Below are 27,160 nucleotides of genomic sequence, written 5' to 3' on the forward strand. Positions count from 1 at the left end.
AAGTTCATCAGCTCTATGATGATAGTGAGTGGTATGTTTCATCTTCAATCTTTTGGATTCACAGTTTATCATTGTATTGATCAGAATTCCAAAGTATTTCAAAATGTTTTTTGCTCTGTAAGGTCATAATATTGTAAATTGTATAAAGTTTTCTATTAGTTTTAGTCACTTCATTTGGTAATAATTCATAGAGGTCTTACAAATTTCCTTTAAAATTACCATTTTTTATTCAAAAATAATTTTCTTTTGTATTCATATACCTTAATTTAATTAATCATTTTCCAATTTTTGGCCATCTTTAGAACTACTAGAAATATTTTGTAAATGTAAATCCCTTTTCTTGTTCTTTGATTTCTTTGCAGTATGAGCTTAGTAATGATACAACTTGAATAAAGAGTAAACAGAAGTTCATAAGTTCCTGAACATAGTTACAAATTGCTTACTATAATGACTGGACCAATTCACAGATATAAGATCAGTAAACTAGTTTACCTGATTTCTCACAGGTGATTTGATATTTTCCTTTTGTTATCTCTCTCATTCTGATAGATCTGATGAAGAACCTCAAAGTTGCTTTAATTTGTATTCCTTTTTACTAATGTTTTAGACCAAAGCATTTACTTATTTGATTATTGATAGATTGGATTTCTTCCTTAACTGTTCCTGTAGTTTGATCAGTTATTTATTGGGGAATGGCTTTTAGACACAAATTCATTCTTTATATATCTTGGATTTGAAATCATTATTACAGAAACTCATAATGCTTTATTACCAACCTCCCTTCTCTTTTTTACTATATTAATTTCTCTAAAAGTTTTTTAAAATATTTAATCAAAATTATCCCTTTTATCTTCTATGATTCTCACTATTGTATGCATAATCATGAAGTCTTTCCATATCCATATATCCAAAAGTTTATTTCTTATGTGTTCTTCTAATATATTTTAATATGCCATTTCTCATACAAAATATTTATCAATATGAAGTTTATTTTAATGTATTGTAATAAGTGTTAGTTGAAAGTTAATTTTTTCCAAAATCTATTCAATTTCTCCAGGAGATTTTTTTAGTTATTCCCATTAAATGATCTATTTTGGGAGGGGGGAGGAGAGAGGGATATAAATTGCCAAACACTATTGTACTACTTTTTTGCCTTATATAATGAATCTGCCTCTCTGTCTCTTATCAATATCAAAATTTTTAATGATTACTCCTTTGCAGTAGAGATTATCTGCTACTAATAGATCCCTTCTCCTGTTCAAAAAGGTGCACTTTTCCTCTCCAGTTCAGTAAAATCTGGTGAGTTTTTAGTGAGTTTTCTACCCAGGTCTATCAGGAATAGAGTTTTGGGAAAGTGAACAAGAATCTTGGATCTGGTAGGGCATAAGAAGTGGTAGGAAGACTCCTGAAGATTTTGGTGGTGAGCTGATATTCAAATTTCCCTCCTATAAGCAAAAGAGATTTTGAGCCCTTAGTCACAGTCTGATTCTGACAACATAATTTAACTTCTTTCAGGTGTTTTTGAAGTTCCCTTAAGGCTTTATCAAGTAATAAGGGCTCTATATTCCCTATAACTAATTTCATTAATTCATTCATTGATCTTTTTGCTTTCAATTCTATTAATCTCTACTTTTCAATCATTTCTTTTTCATTTAATTGGAGATTTTTGCTTTATGCATTTTTTTCTTAAATTGCCTCCCCAACTATTTTAGCTGAATTCTATTTTTCATTCTAGTCTTTTTATTTGATGAAATCTTCTATTGTTTTTTCTTTCACATACCAGTTTTTAAAAATTATTTTACTTAGCTTCCAATTATTTTTTCCATTCTTCCTTTAAGACCTCTTTACTGGGGGAAGTTAGATGGTTCAGTGGGAAGAGAACCTGGTTTGGAAGTCATGAGGATCTGAATTCAAATCTGACCTCAGACATTTAATAATAACATAGGTGTATGATCTTGAGTACATCACTTTAAACCCATTGCCTTGCAAAAACCAAGGGGAAAAAATGAGTACTTTACTGAATATCTTTTTTAAAAATTTATGATCATTAAACTCTGTGTTTAGATGTTGTGCTTTCCTACATGTTTTGGTGAGGGCTTTATGCCCCAATATATAGACAATTTTGATAAAAGTACATTGTATAACTGAGAGACACATGAATTTCCTTTATTCCCATTCAATAATCATGAGTGGTCTATCATCTTCAATTTTTCTTATGTTATCTTCAAATACATTATTTCAGTGTTGTTCATCTTTTGATTAGAATATCCTAGATCCAAAAGAAATATATTAAAATACCATGTTATTTCATTTTTATTATCTATTTCTTCCTCTAATTTTGATTAGATAGCATTTATGTATTATATATATATGATACTTTTTTCTATGTATGCTATAACCTCATCTCAAATTAAGATGAGTTTATCCCTGTGTTTTTGGTTGGACAACCATAATGCATTTTAATTTTTAAGTATTCTAAAGATCGTCAAAAACTATTTAGGTTTTCATGGCTTTACCGCTATTTTTATGTCTTCTTCCTCACTCTGATCTTAAGGTTTGAAATATTTACTATTTCCTAGCATACTTTTAGTGAAAAAGTTCAAAGTCAAAAATGACCATTCAAATTATGAAAAAAAGACTTTCTGAGGGCAAATTTAGCTGTCACTGCAGAAGATATTTAATAGCGGACAAATTATAAAAGACAACCAAGTTTCTTTGAAAACAGTTTAAATGAATAATATTTAAATTTTTAAGTGAATGAATAAAAAAATAGATTTTGTAGGAACAAAGTAAGACTGGTTACATTAAATGTGCCTGAAGAATATATCTCTCCTAGGTATTACCAGGGGAATAGATACATGTTTTGCTCCATCCTCATGCATTTTTCAGCACTTTTGAAGTATAGTAAAAATAATATTCTCCACTTTAGTTTTGTGCTTGCATTCAGCTATCAGTTCAAATGATAATGTTCCATATTAGGAATGTGACATACTTTTTGCTTGCTTCTTTCCATTATTCTGTATTTTAAAAGAATATTTAATATGGGATAACATTTGACAAATGGCAAAAGATTAGTTTTGGTTGACTTTTTGGGAACAAATAAAAATGTCTTGATAATAAATCATCAGAAAATTTATGAGCTGTTCAAAACAAGCCTTTAAAAGCCAACAGTTTTTTAGTTCAGGTTCAATTTTTAGATAAAATGAAGCACCCTGGAAACACTGAATATTTAACAAAGAAAGTGATTCACTTTTTTTCCTTAACATAGGAAGAATAAACAATACAATATACAGCACTTGCTTTCCTGAATGTGACTTCTTTCTGTCTTGAAACATGTCTGGTCAGTCATTTATCAAGATATGGTGACTCACATGGTCTCTGTCACCCATCAAGACTACAAGACCTGGAACCTAAATGGCTTGGGCTCTTGAATTGACTCTAAACCATGAATTTATATGGTAGAAGTTAAAGCTAAGTGATTGGAGGAAGTTTCACCAGCATAACCACTAGAGAAGCTGGGTCAAAGAAAGGTGTATGTGGATTGTGTGTAGAGAGAAATTTTTGTCAGGGTAAGAGAAGCTGCATCAGGAAACTGCTGCCCTACTACATGATCTAATATATTATTTAAAAATTTTTCATTTTTTAATTGTCAAAAGGAATGAGCTAAGTGGAATTGTTCTTCAAAGAATGATACTTAAAAGTTCAATTTATTGTGTTATTTAAAAATTGTTCAAAAAAGTCTTTGTAGGTAATTCTTTACTCCTTTTTTAAAAAACTGATGAGATATGTTTCTTTTTAAATAAATTCTTTTTTCATATTTGTTCTCTTTGCATGGAAGTTAAAAAATTGTTGTCTTTATAACATCAGTTTAAAGACAATGAGTCTTAGTAACATCAACATAAAACATTATATTTGTCCAAGTAAGTTTATCCTTCTTACAGGTTTAAACCGATATGAGACAAGAACCTCTTTTATATATTTTAATATTCATAGCACAGCCAATTCATAACAGCAAACCAATCCTTTTAATTAAATTAAAAAAATTTCACTGAATCTCAAGGAAAAAGTGACATCTTTCTTGCATCATAAAAATTTCCCAATATTGCAAAAATATGACTTTTGAAGGGAGTCACTCCAAATAGATACAGACAACAATCTGAGGACAACAATCAAACTATAATTATAGTTATGGTACAACTTAGTTCTAAATCACCATTTTTTTTCTGTTTACTATTATCAAATAAAAGCTAGAAAATGGCATACAGAATCATAGCATGTAAACCTACATGATATTAGTGATTATCTAGTATAAATTTCTTAATTCATAGATGAGGGAACCAAGGCCCAGAGAAAGTAAACATTTCACTCAATGTCAGAGCTAGATAGTGAGAGTACTTCTAATTCATTAGCATTTTTCCAATATAATTCATAATTTTTTTCTTTCATGAAGAAGCAACAATCTAGTTTTCACAAATTAACTTTTGTTGGAACATTAGTATATCATAAGACAGGCCAAAATATGCTGAAAAAGGAATTATGATGTTCTTCCAGTGAGTATGTGATAGGTAATTAGAACTAAAAATCAGAATATCTATGGTTCTTTAATTGTTTTAGATTTTTTCCTTTTTATTCTAACCTCTACCAAATACAGATTCTGCTACTTTGGAAAGTCACTTAAACTTGTAAATTTATTTATACATAAACTAAGGATAAAAATTTTGTCCTACCCATTTTGCAAAATTGTAGTCATCCAACACGATAATAGAATAGGCACATAAAATTTTTTGAATTAGATGGAACTTAGTGTCATAACATCTGTATTTTACAAGTGAAGAAATTAAGACTCAAAGAGATTAGATAACTTGTCCAAAATCCTATCCAGAGTAAGCATATAATTTCTAATTCCAATTGCAATGTTTAAGGGTTTTTTTTTTACATCTGGATGAGTAAGTGTTCAAAGAACTATATAAATGTTAGTTATTCCTATAAAAGTATAGATTACCTCTCCTTCTATTATTTCATCTTTCCAACAGCCACTCAGATACTAAAAAAGAAAGCCTCATATATTTTTGATAGCCCTTTAGTTTATTTTAGTGGTAAAGAATGTTACTTTATTCGTATAACACAAGAATAAAAGAATATAATTGATGTGGGTTTCCTGATTTTTGATAAAAAAAAATTCTTCTGTTTTATCTGAAAGAATGGCAATTTTTATTCCAATGCAGTTCTGAAATGTAGTATATTGGGGACTGACATGTTGCATTAACAGTAACCAAAAATTCAGAATTTGGATTCCAAAGATCTAGTTCAAATCTCAATCCTCTTACTTACTACCTACAAAACAATGTACTTGGACAAACTACTTAACCTATTTGAATCTCAGTTTTCACATGATTATCTCAAAAGTGCCTTCTAATTCTATGTTAACTTGGCCACAGAAACTTTGGGGCTTGAAAAATATTGCTTCAACTCAATTATTTTGCTCTAGTGGAAATATAGAAACTAAGAAAACAATTTCTGTGACAATTTATGGAGTTTATGTTTCTATTTTGCATATTACTTCCTCTGAATTTCTCATTTAGGGGCCTTGAATAATTAAAATGACTGAGTGAATTATTCATTCAGTTTCTTCATTTATTGAAGTTATCATTTACAGTGTTCAAAATGGGTACTCAGAGAAGTATAAAGTGTTGAATCTAGCTCTGTACTACCTATCCTCAAAGGGAATATTTTTATTTAAATGGTTGTTTGGTTTTTAAATACACTAATTATTTCTTTCTGTCTTTAGGATCTAGATTTTTCATCACATCCACGGGAGCCTTGTATATTAAAGATGTACAGAATGAAGATGGATTGTATAACTACCGATGTATTACACGGCACAGATACACTGGGGAAACACGCCAGAGCAACAGTGCTAGACTTTTTGTATCAGGTATAAGAAATATATAGATATATAGATATATATATATATAATCAGATTTACAGCAGTTATTTTTTTCTGTCATTACATTCATTGGTATAAGTCAACTACTATTACTGATAATGATCCAATGCTCCAACACCTTAATACCTAAAGTAGACTTGTTTATCGTCATTTATTTTGTAAGGTGATAGAAAAAAAAAAAACTTTGTTCCAAGAATTAGTTATATCTTAGCCTTCATAATTTATTTTTCAATAAAAAAAATTATTATATTTTTACCATGCACCCAGTTCTGTTATATTACTCGCATATTAGATGTGGAGACAAAAGAAGTCTAAGACAATAATTCTTACCTATGAATATTTTTCAGTCTCATTGGAAAGACAAGTTATAATTGAAATATTTTTAAATGGTTTAGATAGAAGATAAGACAATAAGAAGATAAGTCTCTTGGCTATATTATAGGTGCAAGAACAAAAGAAGCTAGAGAAATCCCAACCTTTAACCCAGTGGCCTGCCCACAATAGGGATTTAAAATGATTCTTCACTTAATTTGAGGGGACAGAATCACATAATGCCTGAACTTGAAGGGAATTTAGAAACCAAGTAGTTTAAATTATTCCTTTTGCAGAAAAGGAATCAAGTCTAAAAAAGATATAGTTATTCACCTAAGGCCATAATCAGTCTATACAGGTAATTTTGGATGCAAAGATAAATGCCTCAAAATTCACCTTAAAAATTATTCCCTTTTGTCTTCTCCAGCAGATGATCCTTATATAGGGTCATGATCAGATTATCTTTTATTGCCAGTCTATAACTTTTTCTGCTGCCTATAATATGTTCATACCTCTTACATTCTTAAGAGAAAAAAAACACTTGATCCTATAATCTCCTAAATTATTGTCCCTAATCTCTTTTCACTTTCATGGCTAAAAGCCTTGAGAAAGCCATAATTCATGATTCCATGCCTCCTCTCTCTTTATTCCAAATCCTGTGTAATCTGGTTTTCACCCTATTCATACAATTAAAAATTCCATCCCTTTGATACTTGTCAACCTTCTTGACCTCTGGAGTACCTAAGGCCATTTGATCATCTTCATTCTGACTCCCACTACCTCTTGTTAATGTCTGGAATTTCCCTCAGTCTAAGAACTTGTTATCTATCACTGCTGAATCCAACTTCTGTTATCTATATCTTCCTTAGGAAAATACTATAATTCTTTATAATTCTTTTTAAAAAAGCTATTTTTACTCTGATTAAAAGTTCTGCTCTTTTGTCAGTTAGCTCCACTGTTCTACATGGTGGTGAACAAAAGGACTTCTCAGATTTCTATGAAGTTCTCAGTCAAAAACCTTCATTCTTGGAGTTATAGCATCTTAATTTCATTAATATATACCTTCTCTGCCCTGAAATGAAGGTAATGTGGTATCTTCTTCTTCATCTCATTACACTCAAAACATTTTTTTTGTTTGTTTCTTTTATTGAGGTTCCAAAAAAGAGCCTTGCTCCCTACATTTGACTTTCTAATTTGTTGTTATAGAGCAAACTGGAGGTATAGGGTCAGAACTTATCACTACTGCTGGCATCCTGCCACAACAATGAATATCTGTGTAACTATAGAAATATTAAAGATTAATTTACTTACAGATACAAATTTTTCCCATTAAAATACCTAAATTTAGTATGGAGATGACCACTAGATTTTTTTAAAGATTAGCCAATAGAGAACAAGGTTTGGCAAATCCTAACAAGCTCTGAAGGTTTTAAGTATGAGTCTGACCACAGATTTTGTTGTCCTGATACAGTTTAGCTTTGTTCAAAGAATTTTGTAACTAGTTTATTCACAGCCTTTATGATTCAAAGCAACTCTTGAAGGAAATCTAAATCATGTAACTGTTGTGATCTACATACTCGCTGACCAAATAAGATGTCCATTGAAACACTCATCAAGTTACATTTTTTCCTTTTAAACAAGAAATGATAATGGAAGAGTAATACAAAACCATGACATGACCTAAACAAACGATAATGCTCAGAATAAACTGAATCTAATGAAAAAATGATGAAAACTAAGAATTGGATGGTATAATGTCTTAAGTGATGGTCTTGGAGAGAGGATAACATAAGTTTGAATCCTAATAAGGTATTTAACAACTCATGGCCCTATATGATCATTTAATTTGTCTTTGTTTCAGATGTAAAATGAGATAGATGGACTCAATGGCCTCTAAGATCCCTTTCAGAATTAATTTTTATGAATAAAAAAGCAAAATCCTATGAATAAAAAAAGAAAAAGAAAAATCATATTTGCAGAGTGTGAACATGCTATTCTTGTGGATCATAAGAAGGGACTTTGTACAGATAAAAGTATTTATTTAAGATTCAAAAATGATTGAGTGATCAAAATAGTCATGAAATGATATAGGTAACTGTACTTTGCCCTGTGCATTGTTTATTATTTTCATCAATCATTTGAACAGTGTCAGAGACGATGTTAATCACATTTGTGGATGACACAAAACTGTCAAGTATAACTAATATATTATGTGTCAGTACTTCGCCTTAAAAAGATATTGAGTATTTGCATTTACTCTAATTAAATAGGAATAGGTATCACAAATCAGACAATAAAAGTGACCTAAGTCAAGAGCTTTTTCATGTTTAAGTCAGAGGAAATGCTCAGGTCACTTAAAAAAGTACTTTAATTCTCTATTCTATTGTTTTATATTGTTAGAGTTGTAAAGGGGTAGTTTAAGAAAAACATAGAAGGAACCTGTAGAGAATTGTTCCTGGAACCCACGAGTCTACTTCCTCTCTCCTTAAAAGAAGCAGTCAAGGGGAAAAAAACATTACAATCATGAATATATAAAAAGAATTCATTGGCTTTCTTTCATTCCCATCATAGAGGCTTATTTTTGTCCACTGCCACCACCTACTTTGCTAGTATATACAAAGGTATACAAAGATATCCTTAAACCCCTTAGGAATTTCTTCCCAATGTGCTCCTGATTCCTTTAATATTAAATCTCCTAGAAAATCCACCTGTCTTCTCCATGTTCTTTAAGCTTCTGATGAGTAAAGCTTGTCTTCTTCTCCCTAGAGGTTTTTTTTTTCCCTTCGATCTCTCTTTCAACTCTTCCACTGAATTATGTTCAATAAAAGGTCTAAATTCTGTTGAACTATCTATTGTAATTGTTGAATTGACTCCATCCGGCTAGAAGAAGCCTTAAATTGCAGGCAATGGAGAATGACTTAAACAACAGTAGGAAAATGTTAAGAATATTATAGCATTTTGTAATTTCTATATTCATTTTCTCAAACTGTGATATCTATGATTTATATCCTTTTGAATTCATAACAATGTACTGGACATTTCTGTTTTAAATATCATAATTACTCGAAGATGGAATCATACTTTTTTCTTCCACTTAGTATTTCCTTTTGTTGAAGACAAGTAATGTTTTCAATGATAATCAATTAAATGCACCTGAAGTTATTTGATCTTTGAAGGAAGATTTCGTATCTGAAAACAACTGTAGCCAAGACAAAATGATATGTAAAGTGTTGTGCCTCTGTCACTTGATATTATGTGAGAGAGAAACCAAACAGGAAGAACCATGATTTAAAAGTTAATTTGTAACTTTAGAAAGTACATGTTTGACATAGAAAGATCACATGTCATCTTGAGAATTATACACCGTTATTAAAACATATTGAAAGGTTGACAAGTGAGAATTTACCTGTCTTTCCAGATTCTTTTATTTGCTTCTCTTCAAAAGTGTTTTAGTCTAGCCACAACTGGCCTAATTACTATTCTTTGCATTTCCACACTGTCCTAGTTGCTATTTCCTATAACTTCATTATTACTACTTGTTTCATCATTACTCTTATGGATTTTAGGTTAAATATCAAAACTACTTACTTAAATCTAAGGCACTCTAATGGGAACAAGTATTGGGAATTCAAAAATAGCATATAAGTTTCTACAAATTCAGAGCAGTAACAATAAAATCAGCAAGGTTTCTTAGCCCTCCAATCTTCACCATTTTGGAGTCAGGGTTGCTAAGAATCATAATTAAAATATTGTAGCTCTCATGTGATAATATGAGAAATTTGCTATAAAATAAGAAGGAAATACATGATTCTAACAACAAAACTATTCTGACATGTCAGGGTCTGACTGATTATAAATTGATTATAGGTATTATTATGGGAAGGAATTCTTGCAGCTTTCTTTGAATAGTATCAGTACTATTTAGAAGAACCAGTTCATCCAACAAAATTCTATATAATTCAGTGCTTGTGATTTAATAGATGGAGAACTTTCCTTTCAAAGGAAACAGGACAATTGGGAAACTGAGTCAGGAGAGCTTTGCCATTAAATTTATAAGGATATCCCAACCATTTCAGGAATCTATATACTCTATTCAGGAACACTGATCCCTATTAGAAATTCTTAATTTTTTCATCCCTTTATTATATCATAATCTGGTAGAAGGATACAAGATGGCAGAGTATTAGGAAGCCATACAACCCAGCAAGCAATTCCTCCCTTCAACAAAAACCTATTCCAAACAGATCTAGAAAGTACACCCTACCAAATCTTGAAAGGAAAATTCATGAAAATAGCATGAGTCATTATTTTCTAGTCAGCCTAAGGGAATAGGTAAGAGAACATTAGGGACAGTGTCTAATTAGACCTACCTCTATCTCATGGAGCTCTCTAGTTCAACAAGAGGGTCTGCATCAGGTCAAGAGGAGGTCCCAGACTCATATTGGAATGCCATAATGGGAACAGGTGCCGACTAGAAACTTTGTAACAAACAGTCCTAGGTCACCTATCCAGGACAGAGTGAGGAGGGAGGGGTCTGTGCCTCCTGATGGCATTTTTCAGTATACATTGGTCTCAATTCCTAGGTGGTACCAAGAAAGTAGTAAGTTTAACAACAAGCAAGAAGCTGTATAGCTAGAATTCCAGAAACAGAGCACAATCTTAGTTCCACCTTTAACCCACTCTGATGCCTGTAGAGCAATAACTAATGGAGGAATACCAAAGGGGAAACTGTTGTTCAATCACTCCAAACCAGCAAAGCTTCCTATTTACATGAGAATAGATCAATCTAACAGAAATCTATTATTTCTCTGACCCAAACTCAGGTCAGGAACTTTAGAGTACCGATCAAGATAGGCAATGTAAATAAGATCACTTTAAGAGTCCTGTAATCTTGTAGATCTCCTGGCTGAACTCTCCATAAAAACATGGAATATTACAGCACTGCAAAATAAAAGAAACTCTACCAGCCTAGTCCTTCTCTCCAGATATGCCTTCAAAATATTTAGAATAAAATCAGGGAGTAGGATGGAAAGATGAGCAAATAAAAAATTCAACCATAAAAATAAAATGTAGTGTCAAGGCTCAGAATAAAACCTCAAAGAAGTGAAGGACTACAAAATATCTACAAGCTAAACCTCACCATAGTTTGGCCACAAATATAACTAGAATTCCTGGAGGGGATAAAACAAAAAGGTTTTTTTTTAAATTAGTTAAAAATATTTTTATAAATGAAATGAAAGAAGTAAAGGGGAGAATGGGAAAAAATGAAAATAAGAATTGGAAATAAGATGTACAAAATGACCCAAATAATTCCCTGAAATTAGAATTGACCAAATAGACTCAATGACCCAACAAAACAACAAGAAATACTAAAATAAATTCAAAAACCATGAAGATGAAAAAATATATCTTATAGCAAAATGACTCTAAGCCAAGAATATGTATATATAATTGTGTATATATATATATATATATATATATATATATATATATATATACATATATAAATCATAGAACCACCTGAAAAGTATGACCCCACCCCACTCCCAAGGAGCCTAGGTATCAAAAATCATAAAAAATTCCCAAATCTCTTAGAACCAAAGGGCAAAGTGGAAATAGAAAAAAATTCACCTGCTTCCTCCTGAAAGAAACTACCAAAATAAAATTCCCAGGAATATTTAAATAGTCAAATAGTCAAAATTCAGAGTTAAAATCAATCAAAATTCAGAATGAAATCATAGGGAGAAGGAAGTCTTAGAGGGAGAATTCCAAAATTAAAAAGGATTCAGAATGCTTCTTGCAGAAAGTATAATTTTGACTGAAACTTGAAGGAAGTTAGGAGATAGTGATGGGGAGGGAGAATATTTCAAACATGGGGGAGAGTCAGTGAGAAGAACAGCAAAGAGATCAGTGCAAACATATCTTAATTTACATGTGGGGGATTATTAGGAAGAGAAAATCATAAAAGAAAATGATCAGAAAAGAGAAAAAAACTGCAAGTAGTCAGAAAGAAATGGAGTTGGTATCATACAAGATTTAGCCTCAACCACCTAATGGAACCTCTAGGTAAATAGAGGGCTCCTAAGCATTACAATGAAAAGTCCAGAGCTGAATAAAAATTTTGATGTTCAAATATAAGGATGATAAGGAATTATACTAGGAATTTGAAGCCTATAATTATTATTCTTTCATCATCATTTTTCCTATTACTTTAGTAAATAATTTTATTGGTATTGAATTTATACAAAATAAAGATTAAATGAAGATTCTATTACTTAATTGTATCTCATTAAAGGTAATATATGAATAGATATGTATAAACACTGACTATTAGAAAATCAAGTTTCAAAGAATTCTATTAAATATTATGGAAATTAAAATTAGCCTTTTTATGCATCTTCAATGAGGGAATGTGAAAAATGTGATATTTTCCAAGTAGATTGGAGAAGCCTGCTTAAAAAGAATTTTTTATTAATATGAACTCTATAGAAAACTATTTTAACAAATCTTGATTTGGAAATTCACATTAAAGGATCCTACCTGAATCACAAATTTAATCTTTTATCTAATTTCCAATATGGTAAATTTCTGAAGATGGAAAAGAAATATACTTCCTTTCTTATATACCTCATTCTATGTATCCTCAACTGAGCAGAATTGAGAATGCAGAAATACAACAGTATTTTAAAAGCTGGAAACTTGAATCTTTAAAAATCTCACTCTTTCGCACCCTTTAATCAAACTATAAAGCACAAAGATACACTGCTGACAGCAAAGTTTCATTTTTGAGGATAGTTTGAATTTTCCTTAAATCCCAAAGGGTTAAACCCTCATTCAGACATTTAAGAACATTTTTAACTATTACTCTAAATTTCCTTCTCACAGGGCAATGAGCTAGGTGTCATTGTTCCCCATTTAGTCAAAAATCAATAGCTTGATATAAAGGCTATAAAAGCCTGACAGAGACTAAAAGAGCCAGTGGACTTATTGGGATTTTGTGAGAGTGAAAAATGACCCAAACACAAGTTCTCACTTATTCATGTCCTGATTCTTCTATAGCATTTATGCAGAGTATCTCTTTTGAAACTCAAAAATTTTAGAAATCATCATCAAGTTGAGTAAAAGTCACACAATACAAAAATATTACTTGTTTAAATAAAGGGAAATGACAGTATGTAGAATGTATTTATGATGATAAATAGTCAACAAAATAGAAGAAAAATATAAAGAATGTTTTAACATCTTGTTATTTCCATATTTATATTCACAAATTGCCATATTTTTATTTAAATTCTCTATTTGCTCTACAAGCATATTGTGACTTGATATTAATGTGCTTTCACATGACTTTAATTGTCAAAGCTTCTTTAGAATGGAATCAATCTTATTCTTTACCAACTATGAAAAATCTTACATTTAGGACTAAAAAAAAATCTTGATTTCACAAGGACAAGTTTGGTGAGGCATAGGTTCATCAAGTAGTTTGTCTGAACAAGACCTTAATTTTGGGTAGATTGAAAGTTTAACTTGAGTCAACAGAGATATGGAAAACAAAAAAAAAAGGTAGTATTAGGTTGCATTTAGGAACAGTTTTCAAGACTAGGGAGGAGCTCTAACATAAGAACTAGCTGATACTGTTCTAATTTGCCCTAATTATACCATATTTTGATTATTGCATTTATTTTTATGTGCCAATTTCTAGAAATTAGATGAGCTGAATAGTGTGTAGAAGAGGACAATAGGAAAATAATTTCCTTAAGTTTTGTAACTATCAAGTAAAAGAATTGGGAATTTCCTTAGCCAGGAAAGGTAGGATATATTATCTGTCTTCAAATGTTCAAAAGATTTTTGTATGAGTGATTCAAATGTTCTGTTTAACCCAGAAAGTAGAAGTAGGTGAAATATATGGTAGGGAAGGCAAATGGAAATAAGCATTTTATCCATGTCCAATGCTCTATTTGCAAAACACAACATTATTTGTTTTTTATAAATATTATTTCATTTAACCCTCATAATAACTCTGAGAGATAAATGCTAGTGTTATTTTCACTCTCCAGTTGTAGAAATTGAGGCAAATAGAGGTCATGTAACTTACTTAGGAACAAACATACAGTAAGATCTAAAACTAGATTTGACTTCATTTCATATTGACTGTAGGTCTAGCACTCTATCCATTTTGTATCAGTTGTCTTTAGTAGTTGCAAAGAAACAAACTTACAATATAGAAAGGTTTTCTAACAACAAGAACTTTCCAAAAATAAAATGGTCCTCACTCTTTTTTTTTAAATTGACTTTTGATTTTTCAATTTGTCAAAATCCATCTTCTTATCTTTTCACTTCTCTCAACCCATATTGAAAAAGAAAGCAAGGGCTTGTAACAAATGTGTATTTTTAAGCAAAGCAATTGCATTGATAAGAATTTCTAAGTCTTTCAAAGTTGTTTTAATAATATTTTTACTTTTATAAAAAAACTGTTCTCTTTCCTCTGCAATCTTCACTTTGTATCAATTTATAGAAGTCTTTCATTTTTCTGAAAGCATTTTATTTATCATTTTTTACACATTGTATTCCTTCACATTTTATACCCAAGCCCTTTGCCAAATGAACAACCCATCCAGTTTCTGATAATTTAACACAATGAAAAGAACTGTTATAAATATTTTTATAATGGCTCCTTTTCATCTTTCATTTGGCTCTTTGGAGTTATACAACTAGTAGTGGTACCAATGAGTCAAAGAACATATACATTCCTTTTAGTCATATTTTCATATTGTCTTCTAGAATAGCTGAAGTAATTCATAGTTTTTATATTAATGTACCTGGTTTCATATATTTTGTCTAGCCTTTGTCATCTTTTGTCCTTTATATCATGTTGATGAGTGTGAGTGGAATCTCTGTGATTTGATTTTACATTTCTCTAATTATTAATGATTTGGAGCACTTTTTTATTATAGATTTATTTATTTTGAGTTTTACAATTTTTCCCCTAATCCTACTTCCCTCCCCCCCAACACCCCACAGAAGGCAATTTCTCAGTCTTTACATTTTTCCCATGGTATTCATTGATCCAAATTGAGTGTGATGAGAAATTATATCCTTAAGGAAGAAACATAAAATATAAGAGATAGCAAGATCAGATAATAAAATATCAGTTTTTTTCTAAATTAGAGTTAATAATCTTTTGTCTTTGTTCAAACTCCACAGTTCTTCCTCTGGATACAGGTGGTATTTCCATTGCAGGCAACCCCAAATTATCTCTGATTGTTGCACTGATGGAATGTGTGAGTCCATCAAGGTTGAACATCACCCCCATGTTGCTGTTAGGGTGTACAGTGTTTTTCTGATTCTGCTCATCTCACTCAGTATCAGTTCATGCAAATCCCTCTAGGCTTCCCTGAATTGCCATCCCTCCTGATTTCTTAGAGAACAATAGTGTTCCATGACATACATAGACCACAATTTACTAAGCCATTCCCCAACTGAAGGACATTTACTTAATTTCCAGTTCTTTGCCACCATAAACAGGGTTTCTATGAATATTTTTGTACAAGTGATGATTTACCCTTTTTCATCATCTCTTCAGGGTATAGACCCAATTGTGGTATTGTTGGATCAAAGGGTATGCACATTGTTGTTACCCTTTGGGCCTAGTTCAAATTTCTCTTGGAGCACTCTTTAATCTGGGTATTGATAGCTTATATTTTTCTCCTCTGAAAATTAGCTGTTCATATTCTTTGGTCATATATCAATTAGGGAATGTCTTTTTTGGATAAATTAACAATATATATTAGCAATAAGTCCTTTTTGAGAAAAAGTTCCTGTAACAATTTTAGTGACTGGAAATCTTCAAGGACACTGAAATGACTCATTAATATAAAATATTATAGAAGAGTCTGTTGTTCAGTTTTTGGATTGAATTAGAGAGGATATAATGTCTCTTCCGACTGTGGAATTCTATAATTTAATGAAGGACAAACTTATTGCAGATGGCTTTTAAAAACTTTTAGGAGGGAGAAATCATTTTTAAATAAGAAATAAGAAGATCAAGAAGGTTTTTTTGGAGGATATGACACATGAACTTTGTTTTAGAGAAAGAGAAAGATATTAAGCAAAAGTAATGGAAAAGTTACATAATTAAGACTTGAGAAATAGAGGGTGGAGCCAAGAAGGTGACAGGAGAAGAGCCTCTCTTAGGTGCTCTCTCTATAATATTTCAAAAATAATAAAATTATGACTCAAATTTTTCAAGAGACAGAACCCACAGGGAGATCCAGTGAGGCAGTTCTCCAGACCAAGGTAACCTGGAAAATAATGGAAAATCTCCGCTCCACAGGTTGGGGGAGTGACCCCCCCCCAGAGAGAAGGAACTTCTGCCTCCCAGAGGCACCCCCTGGGTGCCTGGGAGCTGAGGCTCACAGCAGCAGGGGCAGTTTCCTGACTTACACCCCGGGGAGCACTGGGCACAAGTTGGAAGATTAGCTGAGGGGAGTTCTGCCAGAGAGAGCATGGGAAATCCAGACCCTCAGGTCACTCAGTGAACAGTGGTGGCAGCACAGAACCAGGAAACAGAAGCAGGAGGAGCCCATAAACAGGAGCCCCCAGGCAACTGAGTCTTGAGTGCTCAGCCTACCAAAGGTAGTGGAATGGAGAGAGACTTCTGAGGTCTGTCCTCTGTACCTGGAATAGGACTCTGGGGCTCTGACCACATTCAGATCCTGATCTCAGTCTAGGCCCCCTATAGAACAGCAGCTTCTCCCCGACCTCAGCCCTGTGGCAGAGGTGTGCACTTGTGTTCATTCACAGACCAGAAGGGAAAACAGAGCTTCACACACTGAGATCCTTCCGGGCGGAGGGTCCCAATATTACTCAGAAGCTCAGGAAGCACCCCAAGACCAGGCACAGGCTGGGGAAATGAGAAAACAGAGAAAAAAAGAGGAACGACATTGAGAAATACATTGTCTATAATCACAAGAAGGATCAAAATACGGAATCTGAAGATGAGGAAGTACAAGCTTCTGCATCTAAAGACTCCAAGAAAAACAAAAAATTGGGCTCAGGCTATGACAGAGCTCAAAAAAGATTTTGCAAATAAAGTAAGGGAGATAGAAGAAAAATTAGGGGAAAACATGAGAGAGATGCAGGGAAAACATGAAAAAGAAGTCAGCAGTTTAGTCAAGGAAATCCAAAAAAAAAAATGCTGAAGAAAATAACATGTTAAAAACTAGCATAAGTCAAATGGATAAAACAGTTCAAAAAGTTATTGATGGGAAGAATGCTTTGGAAAGCAGAATTGATCAGATGGAAAAAGAGATAAGAAAGTTCTCTGAGGAAAACAAATCCTTCAGAAATAGAATGGAGCTAAAACTGTTGACTTTATTAGAAGTCAAGACACAATACTTCAACAACAAAAGAATGAAAAATTAGAAGAAAATATGAAACAACTCATTAAAAAAACAACTTATTTGGAAAAACAGATTCAGGAAAGATAATTTAAAATTATTGGGATACCTGAAAGTCATGATCAGGAAAAGAACCTTGACCTCATTTTTTTTTGCAAGGCCAATGGGTTAAGTGGCTTGCCGAAGGCCACACAGTTAGGTAATTATTAAGTGTCTGAGACCACATTTGAACTCAGGTACTCCTGACTCCAGGGCCAGTGTTCTAACCATTGTGCCATCTAGCTGCAATCTTGACCTCATTTTTAAAGAATTCCTATAGGAAAATTACCCAGATATCCTAGAAGCAGAGGGCAAAATAGAAATTGAGAGAATCTACCAATCTCTCCCAGAAAGAGATCCCAAAAACACAGCCCCCAGGAATATTATAGCCAAGTCCTAGAACTCCCATGTCAAAGAGAAAATATTACAAGCTGCCAGAAGGACACAATTCAAATATCATGGAGCTGCCATCAGGATCATACAGGACTTAGCAGCAACTAAATTAAGGGCTTGTAGGGCCTGGAATGTAATATTCCAGAACACAAAAGAGCTTGGAATACAACCAAGAATCAATTATCCAGCAAAACTGAACATCCTCTTCTAGGGGAAAAGATGAACTTTAATGAAACTGGGGAAATTCAATTATTCCTGTTGAAACAACTAGAGCTGAATAGAAAGTTTGATCTGCAAATACAGGACTCAGGTGAAGTATAGAGAGTGGAAGAGAAAGGTAAAATATGAGGGACTTGATGATGATGAACTGCATGTAATCCTGCATAGAAAAATGATACTGATAATTCTCATGAAACTTCTCATTTCATAGAGCAGGTAGAAGGAGCTTTTATAGATGTTGCACAGGAGAGAGCTGAATTTGAAGATATAATATAATGTAAAAATGGAGTCAATGGCTAAAAGGGAAATGTAATGGAAAGAAGAGGTGGAATAAGCTAAAACATTTCATATAATAAGATTTTTTTATTGCAATAATCTATTGCAATGATATGGTAGGGGGAGGGAGGGAACCTTCGCTCTCATCAGAGGTGGCTAAGAGAGGAAACAGTATAAACATACTCAATGGGGTATAGACATCTAGAGTAAGAAGGATAGAAGTAGGACTGGGGGAAGGGGGGGATGTGAGTGATAGAAGAGAGGGTGGACTGTAGGGGTGAGTGGTCAGATATAACACATTTTCTTTTTTTACTTCTTGTTGGAATTGGGTGGCCTGCCTGGGACCACAGGGCCAGGTGATTGCTGGATCTCAGGGGTGGTATGTGGCCTCAGGGCCTCTTGCCCCCCAGGGCCAGTGATCAGTCTGCTGTGCCACTCAGCTACCCTACAACACATTTAAGAAGAGGAACAGAGTGAAAGGAGAAAGAAAATATAGTATATGGTAGTGGGGAAGTAGAATGGAGTGAGTTGTGATCAGCAATGACAAAGGTGGAAAAATATGGAAGTAGCTTTTGTGATGGACTTATCATAAAGAATGTCATCCACCCATGCCAGAGCTGGTGGTGTTGGAACACAGACCGAAGCAAATTTTTTAAATTTTTTCATTTTTCATTTTTTTCTCTTTACTTTATTGCTCATGAGGGTCTATATTTTTGGGGGGAGGGGCTATTATATTTACTCTTAAACAAGATTATTTTAGTAATGTATTAAAAAGCATCATTTGTACAAAAATAAAAAATAATTTTAAAAAGACTTGAGAAATAATGTGAGCGAATACATGAAGGTTGGTAGAGAATATGAAAAGCCTTGAGGGAAAATGAGTAATTTAGTCTATCTAGAGCATGTGTACATGAGCAGTAGTACATTGAAAAAAAACTGGAAGATTTGACCCTGATTATATCTTAAAGGTCAGGCTTTTAAATGTTTTATGTTGATTTGGTGCTATTTCACAAAAAAAAATTTAAATACATAAAATGAATTTCATAGGCATTAGTAATTTTTCCACAAGTATATATCAAGATAGCACTGTAGAAAGCAATCATATATTCCCTCTAGCTAATTTCTATTGATAATATTCTGGTCAGGCTCTTAGAATTTCACAGTCAACATTATCAGAAGCATATAATCCCTTATGTTTGAGCAAGTATAAATTATTATTATTAATTATTAATTATTATTAATCAAATAAGCTCTACTGGAAACAGAAGTACCTCCACTATAATAAGTACTTTTTTAGTACCTTTGTTGGTTAGGAAGAACTATCATATGTTGGAAAGAAACAAATGATACTTGAAACTTGAAAACATTATGAAATTAGTCCAGTAAGTAAAATATAGATAGATTGGACTTGAAGTCAAGGATCTGAATTCAAATTCTGCCTCGAACACTTATTAACTGTGTGACTGTGGACAAGTCAAGCTTTTGTCTCAATTTACTTATCTGTAAAATGGGGATAAAATAAGTGTCTACTTCTCAGGATTATTGTGAGAATTAAATGATAATCATAATAAAGCATATGGCTTATATCAGGTGCTATATAAATGTTAGTTTTTATCATTTAGTAATAGTAGTAGAAATTATTATTTTTATTAGTAGTAGTAGTAGTATCAAAAATCTTAAGCCAGTTCAGTATCTCCTTAACTCTTCAGCAAATGCTTTAAATAAATATTTTTGAAACATCAGTTTCCAAATTTATCTTCACAAATTATTTTTAGATGGGAAAATCTTTCACATTTTAGATGAAATCTACCTTTGCAATAATGCTTCACACTATTTCTCATCACAAACTCTATGTTCCAAACAAACCAGATACTTTGTTCCGTGAATGTATTATGAGTTTAACTGCCCTTGTGCCTTTACTCATATCTCATTTAAATTCACAGCACATTGTTTTTATTCATTTAACAATATTGTATTTTATTTTATGCTAAAGGATACCATGTTCCCTGGTTTCATATCTCTAGAGTCTAGATACTACACTACATTGCTGATAGCACCTGGCAACTGATTGCAATCAGAATATTTCATAAAGGTCTTTTTAAATGTCTTGTATTTGATAGGAGAAATGATATCCTTTGATTTTTATTTTGTTATAAGCTGTAAAAAAAATCTTCACATGGTTCTTTTCTAACTAAGCCAAAACTTTTTTCTGAATTTCTAGTATGTTAGAATTTCGTGAATTAGTTCCTTAGTTAAATTTTAGGTAAACAAAGAGAAATTTGGGGTTTATTTTTACATTCAGAAATATCTTGCCTCACAAACCACAGTTTATGCCATTGCACAATATTGAACTTATGTGGTTTTACAATGAATGCTCAATTTTTTGCCAAGAAAAGTAGAACAGAAAATTTTATTTGATATAGTAAAACCGTTCTGTCTAAATTAGAACTATTGCAAAAGTAACTCAATATAGAAAATATTGATGTTATAGATTTCAGGTGACTAACTGATATTATGGGTCTTATGTCTTGAAACATATGTCTTCCAATAGTATTTGAAGAGGAGTTTATCCTTTTATATGTCAGAAAAATGTCATCCTCTTAATTTACTAAATCTGAAAACTATTTTTTCACTTTACAGATCCAACAAACTCGGCTCCATCTATTCTTGATGGATTTGACCATCGAAAAGCCATGGCAGGGCAGCGTGTGGAGCTACCCTGTAAAGCATTTGGGCACCCAGAGCCAAATTACCATTGGCTGAAGGATAACATGCCTTTAGAGGTTGTGGGAAGGTTTCAGAAGACAGTGACAGGGTTGCTGATTGAGAACACTCGTCCTTCAGACTCTGGGAGTTATGTATGTGAAGTGTCAAACAGATATGGAACTGCAAAGGTGATAGGTCACCTTTATGTAAAACGTAAGTAGGACTCCAGTTTGCCTCTGCACCAGCAGTGTATTTACTTGAGAAAAAGAAATTGTTAAAAGCAAAAGTAACCTTTGTATCGAATCAGTTTTTTATGGATTTTTGATTTCTTGGTGGATGAATGATTTAATACAGAGGTATTCTCTTTTTCCCAGGGGGAAAAATATGTCTTGATGGAAACCTAATTTAAAAAAAACAAGTCAGTAATAATGTGCTATCCTGGTTTTATAATAAGTCAAGGCTAGCATGTGGGGTTAATTTTATATATTCATAAAAACCTTGTGGATAAAATGAGAGTAGCATTGAAAAATCTGAATAAAAATGAAGACCACAGATTTTGAAGTATGTTCTTGAGGATCTGTAAGCTGTCCCTCTATAAAAATTGACAATGGAGTTTGTTTATTAGAGTGGCAGCCAATGATATATTTAAAAAATTCATAAAAATACTCAAAAAATAAAAAGGCCATGATTAATATGATTAAAGCTTATTATTGTTATAAAGTAAACTATAATTAAGAATATCCTCAAAACAGTTCAGTTTAAAAATTCTATAGTAGTAAAATCTCAAAAATATTCTCACAAGCATAATTCATATTGTCCCTTTCACTGCTTGAATTGAAGTTATCATACAAGTTTAAAAGGTATTATCTAATGAATAAAAAGCCCAAAAAGTACCTTAAATTTTCCTTAGAATTTTAAATGTATTTGAGTTCATCTTATTTTTAGAATTTTCTCTGGAAAATCTTTATCTAAGAGGCTATTATCAACTGACTTTTTTTTATAAAAAAATTTTATTTATTTTGTTTTACAATTTTTCCCCTACTCTTTTACCCCTCTCCCCACCCCCCCAGAAGACAGTCTGTTAGTCTTTACATTGTTTCCATATTATACATTGACCTAAGTTGAATGTGATGAGAGAGAAATCATATCCTTAAGGAAGAAACACAAAGTATAAGAGATAGCAAAATTATATAATAAGGTTTTTTTAATTAAAGGTCTTTGTTCAAACTCCACAATTCTTTCTCTAGATACAGATGGTATTCTCTATTGCAGATACCCCAGAACTATGCCTGATTGTTGCACTGTTGGAATGAGCAAACCCATTAAGTTTGCTCATCACCCCCATGTTGCTGTTATAGTATACAATGTTCTGGTTCTGCTCATCTCGCTCAGCATCAGTTCATGCAAATCTTTCCCTGAATTCCCATCCCTCCTGTTTTCTAATAGAACAATAGTGATCCATGACATACATACATCACATTTTGTTAAGCCATTCCCTAAATAAAGTATATTCACTTAATTTCCAATTCTTTGACACAGGGGCGGCTAGGTGGTGCAGTGAATAGAGCACTGGTCCTGGAGTCAGGAGTACCTGAGTTCAAATCTGTTCTCAGACACTTAATAATTACCTAGCTGTGTGGCCTTGGGCAAACCGCTTAACCCCATTGCTTTGCGGAAAAAAAAAAAAAAACAATTCTTTGCCACCACAAACAGGACTGCTATGAATATTTTTGTACAAGTGATGTTTTCGCCCTTTTTTCATCATCTCTTCAGGGTATAGACCCAGTAATCAACTCTATTTATTAATCAAAAGTGTCACAAAGTGTCCCATATCTTTTCATTTCCATAATAGTTATATTTATATAGCACTTCAAGATTTACATAGTATTTTATGTATCTTCTGTTCTTTGATCCTAATAATAACTCTGTGAGATAGATTATCATGAAGCATATTTCAAAGATAACAAAACTGAAGACGATTAAGTCTGTCTCAGACTGGTGAAAGAGCTCTTCATCTGTTAACTCCCTTAACATAAGAATGAGAGTAAATAGCTTTTTTTAACTTTTTTCCTATACAAAATAATTTCTTATGATATTTTGTTTATAAAGAACCATTTCTTCCAAAATCTTGAACCACTATTTTTAATTCACCCTAATGGTCAACCTATGAAGTAAGTGCATCAAAAAGAATATGCATTTTGTTTAAGCAAGGTTTCCCCCCCAGAAACTTAGAAAAAGAATAATAATTAAATAAATCATGCAAACTTTCCAAGGTATTTTTATACTAATTGCAAATTTTATCATATTTATTTGATTCAAAAGTAAAAATTACCCCAGCTAAATATTATTATACTGTACATTTGATTCCCAAAATTCCTTTTGCTAATACTGACTAAACTAATAATGCACAATTGATAACAGTTGCCACCACATCAAGATAAATTATTTTTTTTCTAAATTTATAGTTAGCTATTATCTTTTTGACCATTTTATTAGGCAGACCTCATTCTTTATAGTAGTCCAGACTATTTGGAACTAGTATAAATCTTTATTTAAGTCACTTTGTAAATTACTTGATAGCCTGAAGAAAAAGAAGGATTTATTTAAAAAAACATATTCAATTACTGATTTTAATTGTTTTAGATATTTTATACAGAAAACTAACCCTGCTACATTTTATATAAATTAATATTTCCTAAGAAAACTTCTTTTGTAGACCTACTCTTTTCAAGCAGTTATTTTTCAGATTCTCAATATCCTGGAATGCCAGATTTTTACATCAAAAGGCATATCAACTGTTCTAAGACAGTTTGTTCAGAAAGTCCCTTTTCTTTGCTGCTAGCCTAGTAAAATATTTCCGAAACCATTAGGAATAATTAAGTAAAACATCAGTATTTACTTTTGTATTTTGCATTAAAGAGAGTTTTGGACTAAGAAAAATCTTGTGTTATCTGGCTACCATGTATATTTCTGATCTTGGGCATTTTTTTGCATATAGTTGCATGCCATTGGCATCAGAGGGAAAATAAAACAAAACATTTACTTGTTTGTGCATTTGTGGGTTTGTGGATAACCCAATCGAAATCCATCAGCATCACTGCAAAAATTCTCACAGTGTTTCTATTGACAATGGATAAGTAGCATCATCTTGATCATTACATAGAAATCAATTAATCCATAAGCCACCTTCAATCTAATCACTTTCTGTGGCACTATGGAGAGGAAGAATGAAGACTAAGAAGAATTTTTTTTAACATGCAACATTTTATCAAAAGGTACTGACTATGAGATCATTTTAATCAGTGTTCTTCTCAGTGAAGTATGTATACAATTAATGAAAAGAAATGTTGAAATAATATTTAGTTAAATGATTCTTCTTTCTCCTTGTGTTCCTTTTTTTTCCCCCAAAAAAATCTTTAGAGCCACTAAAAGCCACAATAAGCCCAAGGAAAGTAAAAAGCAGCGTGGGTAGCCAGGTTTCATTATCATGTAGTGTTACTGGAACTGAGGATCAGGAACTCTCCTGGTACCGAAATGGTGAAATCCTCAAGCCTGGGAAGAATGTGCGGATTACAGGGATCAACCATGAGAAACTTATAATGGATCACATGGTTAAAAGTGATGGTGGTGCATACCAGTGCTTTGTTCGAAAGGACAAAATGTCTGCTCAAGATTATGTTCAAGTGACACTTGAAGGTCAGTTTACCAGGCATATTCCATATAATTATTAATTATTATTATATTCTTAATATTATACAATTAAATTCTAAGTCTTCTTTTTACCTAGTCTAGTCAATATATTTACTCTACTTTTTTCTCAGGTTGGGACTATGAATAGAATTATGCCTATAGGTAGAAAGAAACATATGGTTGAAGTAATAGAGATAATATCTATTCACTTTTATGAAGATAAAACTCAATATGTCCCCCCAAATATTACCTTCTGGAGTCTAACCAGCTCTTCACTAAACTGTTAAATCCAGAATATGGTAAAACCAGTTTATTGGGACTTTTCACATTCCATTTATGCAAGTTTAACCCAGAAATTAGTTTTCACATGATTGAGAAACTACTGTTTACTACCAAGCTTCATCTAATAAAGTCTGTGATAGCTAACATTCTCTGGATGTTTTGGTTATGTGACATGCAGTTGTCAAATGATGGGTAATAGTTCAGTCCTCAACATTATCAATTATATTAGGTTTTTAAAAAAAGCTATAGGTAATCTTTTAGTGAGATAATAATTATCCATCAGGATGACAGGCTATTGATTTGATTCTGTGTAGTAATCTCTCATCTTAAATTTAGGGAGACAATTGAATATTAACACTCATGAATTGGTTGTGATAGTCAATTATATTTTCTTATATTATCAAGCTAGTAAAATTAAATTACCCATGTATGAAAATTATAGCAAAGTGTGTCACTTCCAAGTAAATATTTCTGTTTTTACTTTCCTGACTAAGTAATTTTTAATGGGGTAGAAATAAGAGTTGCTAGTGAGATTCTTATTTGAATTCAAGCTTTTGATTCCATTTACTAAGCCTTTTAAAAGAAAATTGAGTTTAACAAAAGAAAATAGTGGTCATATTCTAAGGCATTCATGTTAAATAATGAGTGTAGTTTTCCATGTAATTAAATTCAGAAAATAATCACTTTGTACAGAGCAAATTAGTTAATGAAGCTGCTTTGCAGACATTTCATGGTCACTCTCTTTATAGTCTTCATAGGAAGAGCTTAATTGTCTTGGCCCAGTTGCTTCAGTAGCCATCTCCTTTGACTAGGGATATATAAAGAATCTATTGATAATTTATGATGAAGTCCACAGAATAAAGGTTATCAAACAGTATCAGAAGGAAAGATTTTAAAAACAGTCAAATCTGACAAGGAAAATATATGTTTTCATCTCTTTGATACCTGAATAAACACCAGCATGCCCCCCCACACAACTATAGACACATACATGCACTTATAACTAGATTTTTGTAACATCCCTAATCTGTCTATAATGCTGAAGTACAAAAATATATTTAATATTTTGGGGCAGCTAGGTGGCACAGTGGATAAAGCTCCGGCCCTGGAGTCAGGAGTACCTGGGTTCAAATCTGGTCTCAGACACTTAATAATTACTTAGCTGTGTGGCCTTGGGCAAGCCACTTAACCACATATATATATATGTATATGTATACATATATATACATATATGTATATATAATATTTTGTTTTATATGTATGTAGGTGCATATATATATATATATATATATATATATAGTTTATAGCAATATAGCAAATATAGCAAGAGGTAGAAAGATCTAATACAGAATTCTCATTGAAGGTATTTTCTTGTTTGTCTACTTTTTTATTCTGTTTATTATTTGCTTAGGAGTTATTGCCAAATCCAATGGCTGGTCATGAATGAGATATTTCCAAACATTCTAAGAATTTTACATCCACTATACTGTTCACTAAGCTTTCTGTACATTTGCAACTTGAGTTGTTTTAAAGAATCCCTGTCAATTTTGGGGAAAGTAGAAAACAGAAATGCTAGCTTTGGGGGGAGGTAAATGTATTTCTTGTCTAAGATCTGGATGAAAATGACTTTTTTAATGGGAACTTCTTTAGGAACTGGTACCACAAATGAATGATTATACTATATTGAACATTAGATATCCTATGTTTGTCCTTGGAATGACACTTATTCGACCAGAATAGTGCTACTACATTGCATTATATTTTATACACCATGAATTTTGATAGAACTCAACCTACTGATATGAAAATAGAAGAAGAATGGAACTTCTTATAACATTATAACAATGTAATTTCATTCTTTTGAAGACATATTCTTAATGAACATAAAATGTCTTTA

The 27,160-nt window shown here is 32.2% G+C and overlaps 1 protein-coding gene across 1 annotated transcript in view; it reads left to right on the forward strand.

Moving 5' to 3' along the window:
• DSCAM (DS cell adhesion molecule) overlaps positions 1-27,160 on the forward strand; it is a 712,116-nt gene that overhangs the window by 220,856 nt on the left and 464,100 nt on the right. The window contains exons 4-6 of the mRNA XM_074213849.1: positions 5,789-5,935; positions 21,226-21,504; positions 24,712-24,987. Of these exons, the coding sequence (XP_074069950.1) occupies positions 5,789-5,935; positions 21,226-21,504; positions 24,712-24,987 (702 nt within the window). The remainder of the gene's footprint in view (positions 1-5,788; positions 5,936-21,225; positions 21,505-24,711; positions 24,988-27,160) is intronic.

This window comes from Macrotis lagotis, chromosome 1, assembly GCF_037893015.1.
Source record: "Macrotis lagotis isolate mMagLag1 chromosome 1, bilby.v1.9.chrom.fasta, whole genome shotgun sequence".
In the NCBI taxonomy this organism is placed as follows: Eukaryota; Metazoa; Chordata; class Mammalia; order Peramelemorphia; family Peramelidae; genus Macrotis; species Macrotis lagotis.